This window comes from Moschus berezovskii, chromosome 11, assembly GCF_049115385.1.
Source record: "Moschus berezovskii isolate FMDL1 chromosome 11, NW_MosBer_1.0, whole genome shotgun sequence".
Classification (NCBI taxonomy): domain Eukaryota; kingdom Metazoa; phylum Chordata; class Mammalia; order Artiodactyla; family Moschidae; genus Moschus; species Moschus berezovskii.
Genome location: NC_142470.1, coordinates 8,376,282 through 8,394,406, shown reverse-complemented (window position 1 = coordinate 8,394,406; position 18,125 = coordinate 8,376,282). Strand labels below are relative to the sequence as shown.

Here is an 18,125-nt window from a genome sequence, read left to right as displayed (position 1 = left end):
CAATCCCAGTTCTGCCCTGCAGTAGCTGTGCGGCTGTGGGCAAGTCACTGCACTTCTCTGGGCCTCAAGTTTCCCATCCATAAATGTGCACAAGAAGGCCCAGTGATGAGGGGAGAAGTCAAAGACCTCACTCACATAAAGAGCTCAGGACTGACTCCCTTCCAGTGCCAGCAGCCAGCATGGGACTCTGCGCACAGTAGGCACTCAAAACGTTCCGTCGTATTATGGTTGTTATCATTATTATTTCAAAACTGCATTTTCAACATTCCCTGTGTCCAGGACAAGTTAAGTTTATGATCCATGCGACTGTGTTATCTGTGATGAAGGACTGAGTCATCCTTTCCTGCTCCCACTTCCCAGTTCCAGCTCAGAGACCAAGCAGGATTAGAGTCTGTCTTCCCATGGGGGCACCCCTGGGGCCCTGTCCAGCTGGCAGCTGGATGGGGTCTGGTGGGAACAAACATTGGGAAGTCCTGAGGTTGGGGCCAGGAAAGAATGATGGCAGGCCTGGGAAGAAGATGCTGGGAGTGAAAGCAGACCCCTTCGGCTGCCCTGACCCCTAGACCTTCTCCTTCTGAGAACAGTGGGTGAAGTCTGACTTTTAGCAAGGCCAGAAAAGAACTCTGCCCTTCCTGGAACTGGCTCTGAGCTCCCCCAGTGTCCCCTGCCCAGCCCCTCTTACCTTCACATAGTCCCCGCTAGCCTCTGGCTCTGCAGTGGCCCTGGAAGGAGAGAAGAGAGGTGAGTGGTTCCCAGCCTTGCCTGGCTCCCCAGCCGTCAGCCTCTGCCCACCTGCCTGGTGCCAGCACTGAGCACCTGCAGGACTGAGCACTGTGGGTGATAGCACTTGCTGGAATCGGCAGGCTGGGCTACTCCTCCACTCTCCAGCTGTGTGACCCTGGGCAGGTCCCTTCGCCTCTCTGAGCCTGTTTCTTCAGGTTGTCTCAGGGCCTCTGGGAGCTGATGAATGTCACATGCTTAACATAGCATAGCAGCTGCTTCCTGTCTTGACTCACCTTTAGGACACTGTGGTCTCCCGCGGTTCACTCCCCACCTCCTCCCTGAGTCTGCGCGTTGGTGGCCCCAGGCTGGGCCTCAACCTCCTCCCTTCCAGCTCTACCCTCATCCCCTCATCAGAGGGACCTACCCAGCGGCACTTCACCGTGTCATTGCTGGTGACAACTGGCTGTGAAAGTTATTCCCCTCAAGGGTGGCCTGGATGGAACCTGGAGAAGTCAGAGGCCAGGGGTGGCTGCTGTTCCCAAATAAATACATATTTATTTGTTCCTCCCAAATAAATAGCACCCTTCCTAATGAGGACCTCCATGAGCCACATCCCCAAACCTCGGCCTTAAATGCCCTCCCTTCTCTGATGCAGCCTGGACTTCCCCTTCAAAACGAGACTCAGAAACCCAACTGCCTCCTTAGCATCTCTTCTCAGATGTCTGAACCTCACTTTTGTATCCAAAGCAGGACTACAGCTCCCCCACCCCACCCGATCCCCCATGCCCTTGCTCTCCACGTCCGCTTCCCGTCTCAGTAGATGTCAGCTTCATCCTTTGTGTTGCTTTGTTTGGCCAAAAACCCTGCGGTCCTCTGTGCTTCCTCTCTCACTCACAGTCAACGCCCAATCCATCAGGAAATCCTGTGGGTCTCTTTCCAAAACAGGTCCTGACCACTTCTCTCTGTGCGTCAACCCTGCCCCACGTGGGGCGCCTTCTCTGTCCTCCTGGAGCACGCCACCCGCTGTGTCTGCCCTCACACCCCTCGGTCAGCCTCCCCTCCGCTGCCCCGGTGGTGCTCAGGTAAAAAGCTAAGCAGGTCACTGTGCACAAACACCTCCCAGCCTGGGACTTCCCTGATGATCCAGTGGGTAAGACTCCGGACTCCCAAGGCAGGGCTCCTGGGTTCGATTCCTGGTCAGGGAACTAGATCCCCACATGCCATAATTAAAGATCCCACGTGATCCTGCATGCTGCAGTGACAAAAGATCTACCAAGATGGTGCTGCAACTAGCAACTAAGACCTGGTGCAGCCAATTAAATAAGCATACATTTATTTTTAAAAATGCAATCTCCTCTAATTAAAAATGAAGCAAAACAAAAATAACCCCCCAACCCTTCCATCTCTCAAAGAGCAAAGTCGAAACCCTACTCCATGGCCTGCAAACAGCCAGCCACGTAATTTATCATCTAAACCAAGACTTCCCTTGTGAGAGTAAAGAAGGGCCATTTTTATACCAGAAAAATAAGCATAAACAGGCTTATATTTGCCCCAGCCTACAAGGCCCCGTGGTGACCCAACAGCTCACCTCATGAATTCCCACCCCCAAAATATGCCTGCTTCCCTCATTCTGCTCCAGGCCACTGGGCCTTTGCACTTGCTGTTTTTTTGCCTGGAAAGCTCTTCCTCCACATTATCACAAAGCTTGCCCCTCCCCCTACTTTTTTTAGGGCTTTGCTTAAAGTCCCCAAGCGTTCCCTGACCACCGTGCCTAGAACTGTCCCTTGTCCTTCGCTCTCTGTCCTCAACCCTGTTTTATTTTCCTCAGTCTCTGCCCCAAAAAATCACTTTCCATTTATTTGTTGACTCAGGTACCTGCCATCTGGGTACTGACTGTCTCATTCACTGCTGAGCCGCCAGCACACAGCAGGAGCTTGAGAACTGTTTACTGCCGCTAGTGAGGACCCACAGTGGCTCAGTGGGTAAAAAATCTGCCTACAATGCAGAAGACCTGGGTTCAGTTCCTGGGTCGGGAAGATCCCCTGAAGGAGGGTGCAGCAACCCACTCCAATATTCTTGCTTGGAGAATCCCAAGGACAGAAGAGCCTGGTGGGTTACAGTCCATATGGTGGCAAAAAGTCGCATACGACTGAGCACGCGTGCACTAGTGAGGCTCTGCTGCATAGCACAGGGAGCTCAGCTCAGTGCTCTGTGATGATCTAGATGGGATGGGGGCGGGGGATGGGGTGAGGGTGGGCGTGGGAGGGAGGTCCAAGAGGGAGGGGATATATGTATATACATAGCTGATTGACTTCATTGTACAGCATAAACTAATACAAAAACATTGTAAAGCAACTATGCGTGCACATGTGCTCAGTCGCTTCAGTCGTGTCCGACTCTTTGCGACCCTGTGAACCACAGCCCACCAGGCTCCCTCTGCCCACGGGATTTTCCAGACAAGAATACTGCAGTGTGTTGCCATGCCCTCCTCCAGAGGATCTTCCCAACCCTGGGACTGAACCTTTATCTCTGGGGTCTCTTGCATTGCAGGCAGATTCTTTACTGCTGAGCCACGGGAGAAGCCCACATTTATTGCCTAAGAAATGTATGAAGAGTGTACCCTCAACCTGTATTCATCACTATCGTTATTATTAATTCTGTCAGGCTGGACCCCGGTTCTCTGGCTGACACAAGCCTCAGTATTCCCATCTGCAAACTAGGGAGGGAGGTCAAACTTCCCCAAATAGCGAAGCCCCAAATTTAAACTGAAATGTGATAAATCTAACAAAATAAGTTGCAAACCGAAAAAGCTGAGCTACAAATGAGACAAAATAAAAACTGTGGGTGAGGGGTATTTTCCAGGGTGGGATTTCATGCACGGTTGCCCCTAGCTCCTGATGCCAGGGGCTCCTCTTTGGCATGCTGGCTGACAGTCCTCCCTGTTTTGACATTCTAGAGTCCCTGGGGCTGTCCCTCCTTCCTGCAAAGTCCTTCCTGATCTCTAACCATCATCCCTCAAGCTGAAACCTGGTCCCTGAAGGCACCAAAAGCCATGTGAGTTCTGTCTGTCCAGCCAAGGTGGGGTGGGGTACAGTAGGGACCCCTCCCCTTGCTCACCTCCCTGCTCTTCCTGGGTGAGGTGTCCTGTCCCAGCATTTCCGGCCATTCAGGCCCGGAAATCCTCCCACTGTTGGGAACAGACTGGCCAGGACACTGGGATTGCCCCAGCATTTCTTCCTGCTTCCTGTCCACTTCCCCTCAGGCGCTGGGCAGGAGCAGAGTCTTGGGGAGGGGGTGCCCGCCCCAGGGATATCAGGTGGCCAGAGCCAGTGGGGTGCTTGGGTCAAGGCCCAGGCCCGGGAACTCCCCATGGTCCCTCCCTGCCCCTCTGCAACACTCCAGGATTTCTAAGGTGACCATGTCTGCTTACCACCCGTGGCCATCACCTGCCCAGACTATGGCCACCACCTCGCCACTTCCTCCCCGCCTGCATCTGTGCCCCTGTGACTCGTTCCTACCCCAGCAGCCAGGGTGGTCCTGCTAAAATGAATCAGATCACACCTTTCCTCGGCTCCAACCCACTGGAGTGGCCCCAGCTCCACTCAGAGTAAGAGCTGAAGTGCTCACAGTGGCCTCTGCACACTGGCTCCTCACCGCCTCTCCTGCCACTCTCCAACAACACTCCCTCATTCATGCTACCCCAGCCAAGCTGAGGTTCTCACTGCCTTTTGTCCGACCTCAGGGCCTTTGCACTTCCTGTTCCCTCTGCTAGAATACTTTCCCTCCAGATATCCACTGAGCTCCTGCCCTTCCCTCCTTCAGGTCTTTACTAAAGCATCCCCTTCTCAGTGAGGACTTCCCTGGCCGGCCACCTGGAAGTTAAGGGAGCCCACTCAAGGCTCCCCACCTCCCCGCGCTGCTTCATCGTTCTCTGTAGGGCTTCATCTGACTTGCCCTGTGCTGTCTCCTCTCTTCAGAACATCAGCTCCACAGGGTAGGCGTTGGGTTCTGCCTGGAATGGTGCCAGGCACCCCATGAAGATGTTTCTGAATGAACGAATGTCACAGCAGTCCCTGCAATCCTGAGGACAAGCTCTAGTTCTGGTTGGTGGGCCCTCTGTGACCAGGCCCCTGCCGGCCACCCCTCCGCTCTTCCTCAGGGCCCTCCGTGCACTCTGGCCTCAGCTTTCCTCCAAAGAGCACTACTGCCTCCAGCCTCAGGACCGTTGCACATGATATACCTTCTGCCCAGAGGAATTCTCTCCCTTAGAGTCAGAGGGATTTCTACTCAGCCTGCAGATCTCAGTTTGCTTGGAGATTTCCCAAGAAAGTTCTCCCTCCTTTTGTAATGATTAAATCCAGGAATCAAAGCGTCCATGTTTAAAAACTCAGCTCCATTAATTAATTCATTGATTAATTCTTATTTTATTTCCCCTCTAATATTAGTGGTGAAATCAATTAATAAATAATAGTGACAATTGAGCTAAATCAGTTCCATTAATCAGCTGCATTAATTATTTAAATAACCAACCCCTTTAATCGCCTGTATTAGCTGATTTGTTCTAATAACTGATACCACTTATTGCATACATTAGCTTAATTAATTGAATTAATGACCAGCAATTACAGTCCATTACCCTTTATTTCCCCAATGCAGGTTTCAGTCCGAGCTTTACCTTCAGGGTCTCCATCCTGGCCTGAGAGAAAGGGTGAGGCTCTCCCAGGGACTCTGGAGAAGAGGCTGCTGTCCTCTTCCACCTTGGCTCTTCCTCGCCACGGGCAGCCTTGCCCTGCAGAGCCATGGGGTCTTCCTGCCCTCTATCTGTACCCCAGTTTGCTCCTGGGGCATGGTCATATGGCCTTAAGTGGACACTTCCCAGCCTCTGCCTCCTGCTTCTCAGCTCGCCCCTGCCCTCCCCTCTGTGAGCTTCGACTTCCCCATATGTGAAATGGGCATATTTTAACTGTCTTCATAGAGAGACTGCAAGGATCCTATGAGAAGAAAAGGTACAAGGTTCCTTAACCCCTGGGGCTCCTCCCTCTGCCACCCCACTCTGACCCCAGAGAGCTCCCGTCCTGCCCTTCCTGGGAGGCTGGAAAGATTCTCTCCCTTCTTCCCTCACCCAAGCAGAGCAACATCCCTGCTCTGTGCTCCTTAGTCCTTCAAGGCTCTGAGCAGACAGAGCTGGGGGTGGAAAGCCCCATCTCTCTGGGGACACCCAGCCGTGGGTTTTTGGGATTCCCTGCCAGGAAGACCCTTGACGTTAGCTCCTGCCCCACCCCCTCACCCGAACAAGGAGCCACCACTGTCCTGGAGACAGCCTTGCTCCCCTCCCCTAACCTGTGCTCTCAGTGTTCTGGACAGGGGTGAGCTCCCCAGCAGAGCTCAGGGAGGGCACCAGACCTGTGGGGAGAGGCCAGAGCAGCGGCCACTCTTCCCAGGGCAGAGCTGAGGGGTCTGGGTCCTGGGAGTTGCTGAGACTCAACAGCTGCTGGCCAAGGGCAAAGGGGGAAGGGAAGTGCTGAGCGCTGACTGAGGGCCTGTGTGGAAGCCCCGCTTCACAACAGGGCACGCGGTTACTCAGAGGAGACTCACGTTGGTTCTGCTTTTCTCCTTGCCCTAGGCAGGTCCCAGAAGATGAGGATGCCCCCGGATGGAGACAGGGAGACACTGGGGAGGGGAAAGCAATGAAAACCAATATTTCGACCAGACCAGGAGCCCCGACTTGACATCAGGAAGAGGAAATGGAGTGGGCATGAACAGAGGAGGACACTTGGGGGCTCTGGAGAGGGCACTGAGCTGGGATGGAAGAGGCTGTGTGATGCTGGGTGAGTTGCCCTCGTCGGGTCTCATTTTCCTCTTCTGTATACAAGTGTGCTGATAGCTGAGCATCCTGTATGCTGGTACTTGCTCGGGCCATGTCTAGGAAAAATGCTCTACTCTCTCTACTCTTCACAATGACCCTGTGAAACATGTGCTGTTTTTGGAGAAGCAGATGGGGAAACTGAGGGTCAGAGAGGGGAGGGGGGGTCTCTCAATGTTATAAAGACAGTCAGCGGGCCTCTGAGCAGCTGGTGTATCCCACCCCCCACCCCTCCCCATCCTCCCCAGCTCTCACGCCCCAAACGTCCAGCATTCTGTAAACAGGGTCCCCTGAGGGTTTGAGGGGATGTGGCTCCAGCTGGGGATGGGGGAACCGTCCATCTATCCCGAGCCAGCGCAATTCCCACAGCCCGAGGCGTCTGGGGGTCTCGAGGGCTGTGAGAAAGTCTCCACAGGAAATGAGAGCCAGGAGCAGCTGGGCCCCTTCGGAAGACAAGGACCAGCCGCCCAGAGCCTGAGGAGACTGAACAGGCTGGGCCCACCACAGCCCCCTCCCCTGGTGGGTAATCACTACCAGATGCCCGGCAACTGACGTCACTTTGCAGGGCCGAGAGGGTCGTGGGACTTGGGGGAGTGTTGGGAATTCTTGGACCAGAATCAACATTCCAAAAGGAAATGCGGGTGGGGGGGTGTCTTGGCCTATTCTCAGTGCCTGGCACCAGGGCTGAGGCGCGGGCAGCTCAGGGTGCCCCTGGCTCTCCTATGGAGTGCTACCTTCTCCAAGTCTCAAGTTTCCTGAAGAACAGCCCTGAGAGTGAGCGGAGGGGCCTGGTTCTCTGGGAGGAAGGAAAGGGTGCTCAGGTGAGACACCTCAGAAAAGAGTAAGACTCGGTCCAATCTTCCTCAAAGAAGAGGTGCTTGTCAAACATAAGTCAGAGTGGGACCGTCCTCTGCTCAAGACCAGCGACGGCTGCCATCTTGTTCACAGTCAAAGCCAGGTCCTTGCCGGGCCTTCCAGGCCTTGCTTATCTGAACCCATTTCCTCTCTGGCCTCATTTCCACCCCTCCTCTCCCCAGCCCCCATCTTGCTTTCTGCTGCTCCTCCAACACACCAAGTATGCTCCCACCTCAGGGCCTTCGTAGTTATGTTCCTTTGACCTAGTATACCCTTTCCCAGCCATCAAGAGGGTCTGTTCCCAGGATGCCTGAGACTAACATAATATTGTACATCGACTATGTTTCAAGTAAAAAAAAAGCGGGGGAGGGGGGTCTGTTCCCTCATCTCCTTTGCTCAAATATCGGTTTCTCACTGAGAATTTTTCCCCAGATAACTTTCAGCCACTACCCCAAGACCAGTTCCCCTACTTGATTTAAATCTTTCTCTCTAGTGCTTTTCTCTTCTAGCCGACCAGGTAACTCGTTATCTGGTTTATCATCTGTCTCCCCCACACTGGATTAGGGGCTCCACGAGAGTAGGGTTTTTCTGCTGTGCTCACTGCTCTCTCCCCAGAATCTAGAGGGGTGTCTAGGGCATAGCTGCATCTCGGTAACTATTAAAATGAATGAAGTTCCAGCTCCACTGTCCCATCTCGAGCAAGTTGTTAACCTCACAAAACCTAGATGTCTTCATCTGTAAAATGGGCTCCTGCTACTGCCTTTCCAGGGTTATGGGAAGCCATTTGAAGTAATGAGAGAGACAACTCTGAGATTTTTACTTCCAGCAGGTGATACATAGCCTAGTGGTTAAGAGTTTGGGCTTGGGAGCTGGTCAGGTCGGACTCAAACCTTGGTTCTGACAATTAATCTCTCTGTGACCCCAGGAAAGTCCCTTTTTCTCTCTGAATCCCAGTCTCCTCACTGGTAGAATGCAGGAAATAGAGGCTCCCACCTCACAGGGCCCATGCGGTAGAGGGGATCCACTGAGTATTCCAGGCAGGACCGGCAGTTGTTCTCTGGTGGGACCCTGGCCTGACCATTGCTCTGTGTGGGTGTGGCTATGGCGTGGAGCTTTGGGGGACCTCCCTTCCCTCTCTAAGCAGCCGCTTCCTCCTCTCCAGCATGAACTGAAGGGACTCTCTAGAGCCACTGTTTCCCTGCAGGCAGCTGAGGGGCTGGGGGCTGGGAGGAGGCTGGGCAGCGCTCTCCTTTTCGGGAGCTAAGGGCCCTTCATTGCCTGTGTCCTATATGGCCGGCCCCTCCCCCCTCCTTCCTCTCATCCCCCATGGTCTCAGCAGAGCATAGGGCGCCAGGAAACTCCTGCAGCCTCACCTCTTCCCCTCCCTTCCTTCTGCTCCAGGTGCTCCCTGCTTCCCAGGGTGGAGGGGAGGGACACGGCTTCCCCAGTTTAGGCTGAACAGCCACTGGGATGACCCCCTTGGGACACTCAGGAACGAGGCCCCTGGTCTTACTCAGTGGCAGTTCTCAAACGCCCTCATCCCCAAGCTGGACGGATCCTCAGAGACCATCCCAGGCCCGTCTTGGCTGCTGGAGAGATGGACGCCCAGAGCAGGGCCGGACAAGCCTGAGATCACACCTGCAACACAGCTCTCCTGTCTCTGGCATAGAGCTGAGCTTCACAGGCTCTTAGAAGAAATGTTCAACAGTTCCACACCTCCTACTTGGCCTAGGGCAGGTGGGACACTCGGTCCCAGGGCACCAGGAAGGGGCTCAATCTGATCTGCTAATCCACCCTCCTCAGGACCCCAGGACATCCCAGGTGATCAGAGGCAGGAAGGGAGAGTCTCCCTATTTCCTCTGTCAGCTGTCAGCCAGGCCTGATACCCCGAGGCACTGCCAGGACTATCTCTGTCCACAGGGGAGGATGGCTGGCATTCTCAAGGTGTCTCAAGACCTGCTGAGGGGTCTGATCCAGGAAGGTGGAGTTAAACCCTAGTTCTGACTTTCATTAGTTGTGTCAAACTGGGCAAGTAAACCTCTTTCCTCATCTGTAAACTGGAGATAGTGATAGTGTCTCTCTCCTGGGACTGTTGCGACCAGCAGATGCTCGGCCTGAATCGGGGGTCAGAGTTGCACCAAAAGAAAGTTTAAAAGTGCCAGATGCTAAACTCGCACCCAGGTTTGTCAGCTGCCCCAGGGGCACAGATTTCCCCCACAGACGATTCTCGGTCCCCGGCGGCGGCCCTCCTTGGTCCCAGCTCGGTCACTCACCCTCTGGATCCCAGTGCGGGACACCTCCGGCCCACTGCAGTCATGGTTCCCTGCCGTCTCCGCCTGCACCCCGAGGACCTCCTGTTTCCAAGGCTCCCGCCTTTCTCCGGCTACGGAGCTGCGGAGCTCACAGCAGGGCTCCAGGGGCGGAGCCTGGCCTGTAGGCCACGCCTCGGACACGCCCCTCCGCCCTCCCTGGGAGCTCTCCACAGTCTACTCCGCCCTTTGGGAAGGACGTGCCCCGCCCCGGACACGCCCTTCGCCTCCTGTCTTGCTCCGCCCTCTCCCGTCCGTCAGGGTCACGCCCCCAGCACACGCCTCCGTCTCGCCCCGCCCCCTCCCCAATGCCAGCTTCCCCAACAGTCCCCGAGCAGCAAGGAAAGGCCACGCCTCCAAGACACGCCCCTTCGCCCCGCCCGCCCCGCTTCCGCAAACTCCCAAAGCTCATCTCAGGCTTTGGGTTACTTCACAATGCTACCCGCCCCTCACCGGACCCCTACATACAATCCTGTTGCACGCCCGAATGAGGCCGAATTTAAGAGGATGGCAAGAGAAGGCAGCCTGGAGTAGGTAGAGATGGTGGAAAAGCATTCGTTCTTTAAATCATAAATGTAAGCACTTCCCATTTACTGCATTGTTTTTTGTGTGCCAGGCACTGTGCTAAGATGTTTACAAATACGTTATACTTGAATTCTCACCACAGCCCTACAAGGTAGGTGGTGTCCTTGTGCCCATTTGTCAGATGAGAAAGCGAGGCTCCGAGAAGGGAACAGACTTGTCCAAGGTCAGTAAGAGGCAGTCTGGTCTGGATTCACTCTGCAGCTCTACAAGGTCCTCCTCCTCCCCCATGAAGGACCAATTATCCCAGCACACAGAAGCTGTGCTTGGTGTCTCAGGACAAAATCACTCAAGAGAAGCTCCAGAACCTACCCTAGAGTTTACTTTTGCTCAGATTTTCTTTTTCCCTCTTTACTTCAGTAAGTACATCTATAATAACCAGTGTGGTTTAGACAAAGTCTCTGAGAGTTGAAAAGACAGGGACGTCTTTGGCTGGGGCTGAGGGCTCTCCCAAGGGCTGTAGGGCTTAGAAGATGGTGGGTACCGTGTGATGGATGAGTGTGCAGCCACTGTAAACAGGCAGATTCCTGCTCAAATCCCACCCCTGCAACCTTGGCTGAGTCTCAGATTCGGGGAGGGTTATAGTATTGATATAATCTTTTACAGAATTTTCAGTGAGTAACATTTGTTTTGACACCTAGTAAAACGGGTACTTACTAATTGAGAGCTATGGTCATACATCACTATTTGTATTTTTGCATCAATTCAACACACCCTGTACCCAAGTTAGGTAACAAATGCTTTACCAGACTAAGGGGAGCAATGTTGTCCAGCAGAATTAAAGGCGGAGATTCAGAGTTGGGGGCCCAGGGCAGGGATCCAGTGGTCGGGCTGGGCCCAGCGCTGAGGGCTCATGCTGGAGGCTGCCTAGGGCTTTGGAGTCAGGTGGGTCTTAGGTCAAGTCCTAACTTCGTCATTTGCTAGATGTGTAATCTGACTGGGGCAGATGGCATTTCTTCTCTGAATCTCAGTTTCCTCATCTGTGGTATAGAAATAACAGTATCCTCTCCCTGGATTTTTTTTTCTGAGAATTAATTACACGTGAAGGGCTAAGTACATTGCCTGGTCTACAGCAGTAAAAAGTGAAGTGAAAGTGTTAGTTGTGAGTTGTGTCTGACTCTTTGTGACTCCATGGACTATAGCCTACCAGGCTCCTCTGTCCATGAGATTCTCCAGGCAAGAATACTGTGGGTTGCCATTCCCTTCTCCAGAGGATCTTTCCGACCCAGAGATCGAACCTGAGTCTCCTGCTTTGCAGACAGATTCTTTACCATCTGAGCCACTAGGGAAGCCTGGTTTATAGTAAGCACTTAGTTAATGTGTAGGGGTGTGTGTGTGTGTATTTTGTTTTCTTTCTATGGATGTGTGTGTTGGGCTGTCCTCTCCAGACTCTGTTGGCAGGAGGCTGGAGATGCCATCCCTGCAGGTCCTGCCCTTACCCTCCCCTGCTGGGCACCTACCTTTCTGAGGGCACATTATTGGGGTCTCTCTCCTCTTCTGTGTCTGGCCTGGCATCCTCAGGTTTTCTTGTGGGGTCCACTTCCACTGCTGAAGGGTTGGGCCCCACTGTTGGGGTTTCCTCCCTGGTCTCCAGCACCACCTTCTCAGCTGCCTCCAAGCCTGGAGGGTCAGGCAGGCTTCGGAGTACCACCTGGGGCTCAGGGCCAACTTCCTGGGCCTTCTGGGTGGCCTGTTTGCCCTGAGCCTTCTTGATGCTGGGGCGAGGCATGGTGCCCATGTGGCTGTACATGTCGCTGGAGCGGGCATAGGCCGGGGGGCTCTTGGGAACTGTCACCATGTCATCCTGCGTGGCATCGAAGGTGTCAGCCTCCACCTGGGGCCGGACGCTGTTGGGGGCCAATGATCGTCTCAGAGTAAAGGACCGAGGAAGGTTGGAGAGACTCCCAAACCCCTTGAACTTGAAGAACTCTGTAAAGGGGGAGGGGAGTGAAAGGAGTTAATGACACTGCCAGCAGTAATAAGAATAACAACAATGAAACATTTGTGCATTTCCACTCACTGAAGGTTCAAGGAGGGTTGGGAGCTTCACTGACACCCCCCTCTAAGAGTTATGGTATAATATGGCACCACTGGGATCCCATAACCTTTGAATTCCACATCCTGGCTTTGTGACCTTAGGCAAGTCATTTGACCTCTCTGAGCCCCATTCATCCACATCAGTAAGAAAGAGATTATAGTATTCATCCCCCATGGCAGGGGCAGAGGCAACCTCTGGGCTGTGGACCAGTACCTCCTGGCAGATCAGCAATGGCATTAGACTAGAAATAAAGTGCACGATAAGTCTAATGCACCTGAATCATCCCCAAACCATCCCCCCACCACCATCCCCAGATGGTGGAAGTACTGTCTTCCACGAAATTGGTCCCTGCTGCCATAAAGCTTGGGGACCACTCTCCTCTGGGCAATGGAAGAACTGAAGAAAGGCATGAACTCAGCATGTAAATAACACGCTTCATAGCCGTCAGAAGTAATGCAGAAAGATGGTGATGGCAACCACAGTGAACGCCTTTGCATTTGTCAAGCATGCCACCTTCATTAATTACTTCTCTGAATTCTCAGCACAACCCCATGGCACAAGTTTAATCCCCCATTTTCCAGATGAAGAAACTGAGGTTCAGAGCAGTGACGTGACCTGCCTGAAGAGCACTTATGTGTGTGTGTGTGATGTGCGTGTCAGGATCGGGGGCGGGGTGGTGAAGTGGGTGTGCCCCTGAGGTGCGGATAAAATGAGAAGGGGGCTGTCGGGTCCCTGAGGGTCCCACTCCCTGCGGTTCTCTCCTTCCTGTCAGCTGAGCCCTGGTCGGGACTCAGGCGGCAGTGCTCGGGTGATACCATCTCCGCGTTTCCGCAGGGGTGCGCCTGAGCGCCCTCCTGCCTGCTCCCAGCTGTGGGGCTGCCCCTCCTCCTAGCCACCACCGTCTGCCGGACTTCACTACGGCCCCTCCATAAGCAAAAACGAAAACACCCTGGCATTTCCCACTTCCTTGGCATCCTCCACCTTCCCAGATCCTCTTGACCATGGTGGAACATAGGTGGGATGGCCCCATTTGACGGAGAGGAAACTGAGGCCCAGAGAGGGGAAGGAATTTGCCCGGGGTCAGAAAGTCATGCGGAGTCTGGCCGAGGGCCCAGGGCTCTGGAGTGCTGGGGTCAGTGCTCTGGGGCTTTCCTCCCAGGCCTGCCTACCCCCCCACCTCCCCCTCAGTTATAGCCTCTGCCTCCTGACAAGTACCCTCAGCAGATGCGGAGGCTCTGCTCTTAGAAAGCTATGCCAACGAGCGAATCGCCTCCTTTCTCGGTACCACTTGTTTTGTCTCCTGGGCACTGGGGGTCTGCAGGAAGCAGTAGTGGGGCAGGGAGGGAAACTGAAGTCCAGGGTCCAGGGACTTGAGACTGAGCCCTGCTCTGTAGCCCTGTATGACCTCAGGCAAGTCTCTGGGTCTTTCGTCTGTGGGATACAGTCATTATCTTTGCCCTGTACACTCCCCTCATGTGCTATCAGATCCAAAGCATCAGAGGGGGCCTTCCCTGTGGTCCCGTGGCTAAGACTCTGTGCTCTCAATACAGGCGACCTGGGATTCGATCCCTGGTCAACGAACTAAATCCCACATGCTGTAACTAAAAAGATCTTGCATGCCACAGTGAAGATTGAAGATGCCGAGTGCCGTAATGAAGACCCAGCACAGCTATATCCGTATCTAAATCTTTAAGAAAAAAAAAGCCTCAGGGGGAGCTGAAGTTTGCTGGGACCTGGAAGGAATCAGCAACCTGGGGAAGAACAGTGATGGGTGGGTGTGGCCCCTCATTTAGCTGCTCTGGGTCCCAGCGCCACTGCTGGTAGGGTCATGGGACATTAACCCACGGCATGCACCCCTCCCCCCCCCCAGCCCCAGCAACTCCCAACCTGAGACCCGCATGTGAACCAGCACAGAGGCAGGCAATGGAATGCGTGGAGGTCTTCCCTGGCCCAGCCTGGAGGTCAAAGGGAGCCAGAGGACGCACAGACAAATGGAGAGACTGACAGCTGGGTGGGGAGAGACCGAGGAACAGCGACAGGCAGAGACAGACAAGAGGGATGGAGAGATGGAGGGATGGAGAGCCAAACCAGCTGGAGGAGACAGACAGAGATCAGGCCAGAGGGGTGGAGAGACGGCGCCATGGAAACTCGGAATCAGAGTCCTCCAGAGAGAGCCAGAGGTGGACAGGAAGAGAAACAGAAACGAGACAGAGAAGAAGCAGATGCAGAGGCTGAGGCGGCAGGCAGACAGGGATGGAGGACGGTGCGAACGGCGCCCCACACTCACTGAACTTCTTGCTGGCCTTCTTGGTCCCCTCTGTCATCTTGGCAAGTCGTGCAGAGCCCCTGGCCGGAAGGCAAGTGGCCACTCGAAGCTCTGGACATCAATGCTGGATGCCTCCCTCACCTCCCCTTCCCCTTTCTCGCGCCCTCTCACTAGCTTCCTCTGTGTATTTTTAAACCAGTGAAACTCTCACAGCCCCACCCTCCCCATCCTCTCCGCAGGGGGCGGAGGCAGGGCGCCCCCCTCAAGTCCCAGCCCCTGTGGGCCTCCTCCATGGCCTCGGCAGCGGGGGGGAGGCAGGGGGCAGACCACAAGCGCGTGAGATCTAGAAGGTCTGGGAAAGAAACCGCAGGCTCTGGGAACAGAGCCTACTGGGCTGGGGGCCTCCAGGGACCTGACAACTGCTGTCGGGGGGTCTGGCCTGCGGGCAGAGGGGTTTATTCTAAGCCTCAGTGCTGGGGGATGTACTGGCAGTGGTGGTGAGGGGAGTGCCATGGTTTGGCCTGTGGGTCCTGAGGTCACCGAAATTCAAATCTTGGCTGCCCCCTCTGTCACCGTGTGATCCTGGACAAGTCCCTCCCCAGGCCTTAGTTTTGTCTCTGTGAGTGAGGGGTATTTGCAATGCCCATCTCACAGGGTCCAGCGCTTGGTGCAAATCCTGGCACAGAATCAGTGCCCTCAAGGCATGGCCACTCCTTTTCAAGCTGGCAGGGACATGGCGATAATTTAGTCCACCACCCCACTGTACAAGGATAGGATTGGAAAACCGAGACACAGCAGGCAGAAGGACCCCAGATCATACAGTGGGTTGGTAGCATAGACTGAATGACAACTTGCCCTTTCAGGCCCCTTAACCCACAGCCTGGTGTTTTTCTGCCCTGCAAGCCCATGTGTGTGTGTGTGTGTGTGTGCACGCTCACGTGGACAGGACAGAGATGAGGAAATGAAACCTCCCCTACACAGGTTGTCCCTGACATCTGCGGACGCTTCCAGCAACTGCTGGGGGGCACCCGAAAGACCAGGGGGTTCAGATCCTGGCTCTGAATGCAGAGTTACTTCTGCCTCTGAAGACTTGGTCACCTAATTTCTAGAATAGGCATGAGCGTAAGGTACACAGTCAACCCACGGAGGCTCTCACATGATCGGATATTATTATCCTGGTCCCAGGGCTGACCCACTGGGTGTGAAAGGGGAAGTTCAAGGTCAGGTGAGGCCCCTTGTACATCCTCCATAAAAATAATGACTACTAATGACTAACGTTTTCTGCTCACCTAGTATGGGCCAGCCAAAGGCCTCAGTTCTTCTGCCCTAAGGAGGCGAATACTGTTTTACTTGTCCTCGTTCTACAGATGTGGAAACTGAGGCCCTGTCCCGAAACCAAGTGACCTGGAATTGGGACCTGCCTGTCCAGCCCTGGAGTCTGAGGTCCTAACCTGCACACTCAGAGTGCCTGCCACCCTCTGGCAGCTGGATGATAGACCTTGGTGGGAGAAGGGCCTGCCGAACTTTCTCAATGGGACAAGGGGGAACCTGAGGCCCTGGAAGTGAAAGGGACACAGCCCATGAGATGGAGGCAGCAAACAGGCCTGGATGGGACAAAGTTCAGATGAAAGGATGGGGCTTCTGGACCATGGACTGGGGAGGAAAAGGGCCTACAACTCCAGCTCCCTCTCTTGAGCATTGACCATGATCCAGGCAGGGATCTGGAAGCCCCCACAGATCCTCACAGATCTGTGAGGTGATCCTGGCACTTTCCCATTTCAGATGAGGGAACTGAGGCTAACAAGGAGCAGAGGCTGGACAGATACCCAGGTGTTTTAACTCCTTCCCGTCTCTGGTTGTTGTTGGAAGAGGAAGAGGGGCTGGTGGCCTGGTGGTAGCTAGAGGGGTCTTCCTGGTGAGAGCTGGAGGGTGGATTCCCCCAGCTTCTCTCTCAGGAGGCAGTTGGAGGGATTTGGGCTCACTGCTAAAGTGGTGGCATCGGTCAGTCCTGACTTGCTGTGTGACCCTCCATGAGAGACTTTACCTCTCTGAGTCTCAGTTTCCTCATCTGTGAAATGGGGTCACAGTAATCCCCCCTTTCCCCCTCTTCCTGGAGTTTTTAGGAAGACAAAAAGAGCAAATGATGGCCTGGGCCAGTACAACCTGGCACTTCTTGCTGAAGGATGGAGGTGGTTCAGGCTAGGGGCAAACTGGCTCAGGTCAGAAAAACCCTGGGGCAGGCACACTGGGTGAAACTTGGGAGTCCCAGCCACGGCCAGGGTGAGGCTGTGCTGCCGTGGTGGAGGGGCCTCGCCTGCGCCAGGCTAGCCCTGCCGTTGGCCCAGGCGCCGGGGTAGTTGCCGCATCCCTGGGAGAATGAATGGGGCTCAGTGTGACTGCTCAATGTGGTGACTCCGCTGAGTTCAGAGCCCTCTTTGTGCCGCCTCGAGTGGCCGTTGGGAGTGCGGCTGGGGACCTGCTGGCCGGTGGCTGTCCCCCGGGCCCTCCTCAGCCGCCGCTGGAGGCCAGCCCAACTCCACTCTGCAGCCCTGAACACATGAGCGCTTTCCAGCCTCAGGCCTTTGCTTGGGCTAGACCCACACTTGGAACGCATGCACCCCTTCACCGGCTCATCTTTGTCTCCACTGAGTCCCTGTGGTCTAGACTGAGCCACAGTGCCCCAGGAACCCTGCTCTGATTTCTAGCCCCTCCGTCCTCCCCTCCCCAATCTATGACAGAGGTATCAGCAATCTGTCCAAGGACGATTAGAGACTGGAGCCTTTCAATGTCATAGTCACTGTACCCAGGCACACCTGAGTCCAGATGGGCACCTGCCTGACCTCAAGCAAGCCACGTCAACTCTCTGAGCTTCTTCATTGTTCCCATCAGTAAAATGGGACAAACTCAATATCTCTCACACTATCCTGTGGCCATGAAAAAAGACGTCTACACAGAATACTATCTGTACTACGTTCACTTGTGTCTTCATTTTTTAAATATTTTTATTTATTTACTTGGCTACCCTGGGTCTTGGTTGCAGGACACGGGATCTTTAGTTCCTGTAGAAGGGATCTTTTAAGTTGTGGCATTCAGAATCTTCTAGTTGAGGCATGCAAACTTAGTTTGGCATATGGAATCTAGTTCCCTGATCAGGGATCGAACCCAGGCCCCCTGCATTGGGAGCTGAGTCTTAGCCACTGGACCACAGGGAAGTCCCTCACTTGTGTCTTTATGTGCACGTCCTGAGCAGACCTCATGCATCGTCAGAGGCACTGGCCTGCAGCTTCCACACTGGCCGCAGGCCTGCTCCAACTCTAGGACTCACTAGATATCTTTTCACAGCTTGCCTCAGTTGTCTTCTGTGGGGGGCCAGAGACCTGGCTTTGAATCCCAGCTCCACAGCTCCCTGGCTGCGTGGCCTTGGGCAGGCCACTTTTACCACTCTGAAACTGTTTCCTCTTCTGTAACTTGAGTCCCCTAACAGCAGCT

General features: G+C 54.4%; 1 protein-coding gene across 2 annotated transcripts in view; it reads right to left on the bottom strand.

Moving 5' to 3' along the window:
- The window catches only part of SH2D3C (SH2 domain containing 3C), a 34,934-nt gene extending 20,119 nt beyond the window's left edge, over positions 1–14,815 (bottom strand). Inside the window, exons 1-3 of one of the 2 annotated variants that reach the window (XM_055399643.2) lie at positions 14,658–14,815; positions 11,793–12,261; positions 683–722 (exon numbers count right to left, since the gene is read on the bottom strand). In XM_055399643.2, coding sequence (XP_055255618.2) covers positions 683–722; positions 11,793–12,261; positions 14,658–14,694 — 546 coding nt within the window. In that variant the 5' untranslated portion in view covers positions 14,695–14,815. Of the gene's footprint in view, positions 1–682; positions 723–9,714; positions 9,826–11,792; positions 12,262–14,657 lie in introns of those variants that run through there. The other variant, XM_055399644.2, reaches the window with a different exon arrangement.
- Positions 14,816–18,125: the final 3,310 nt, after the last annotated feature.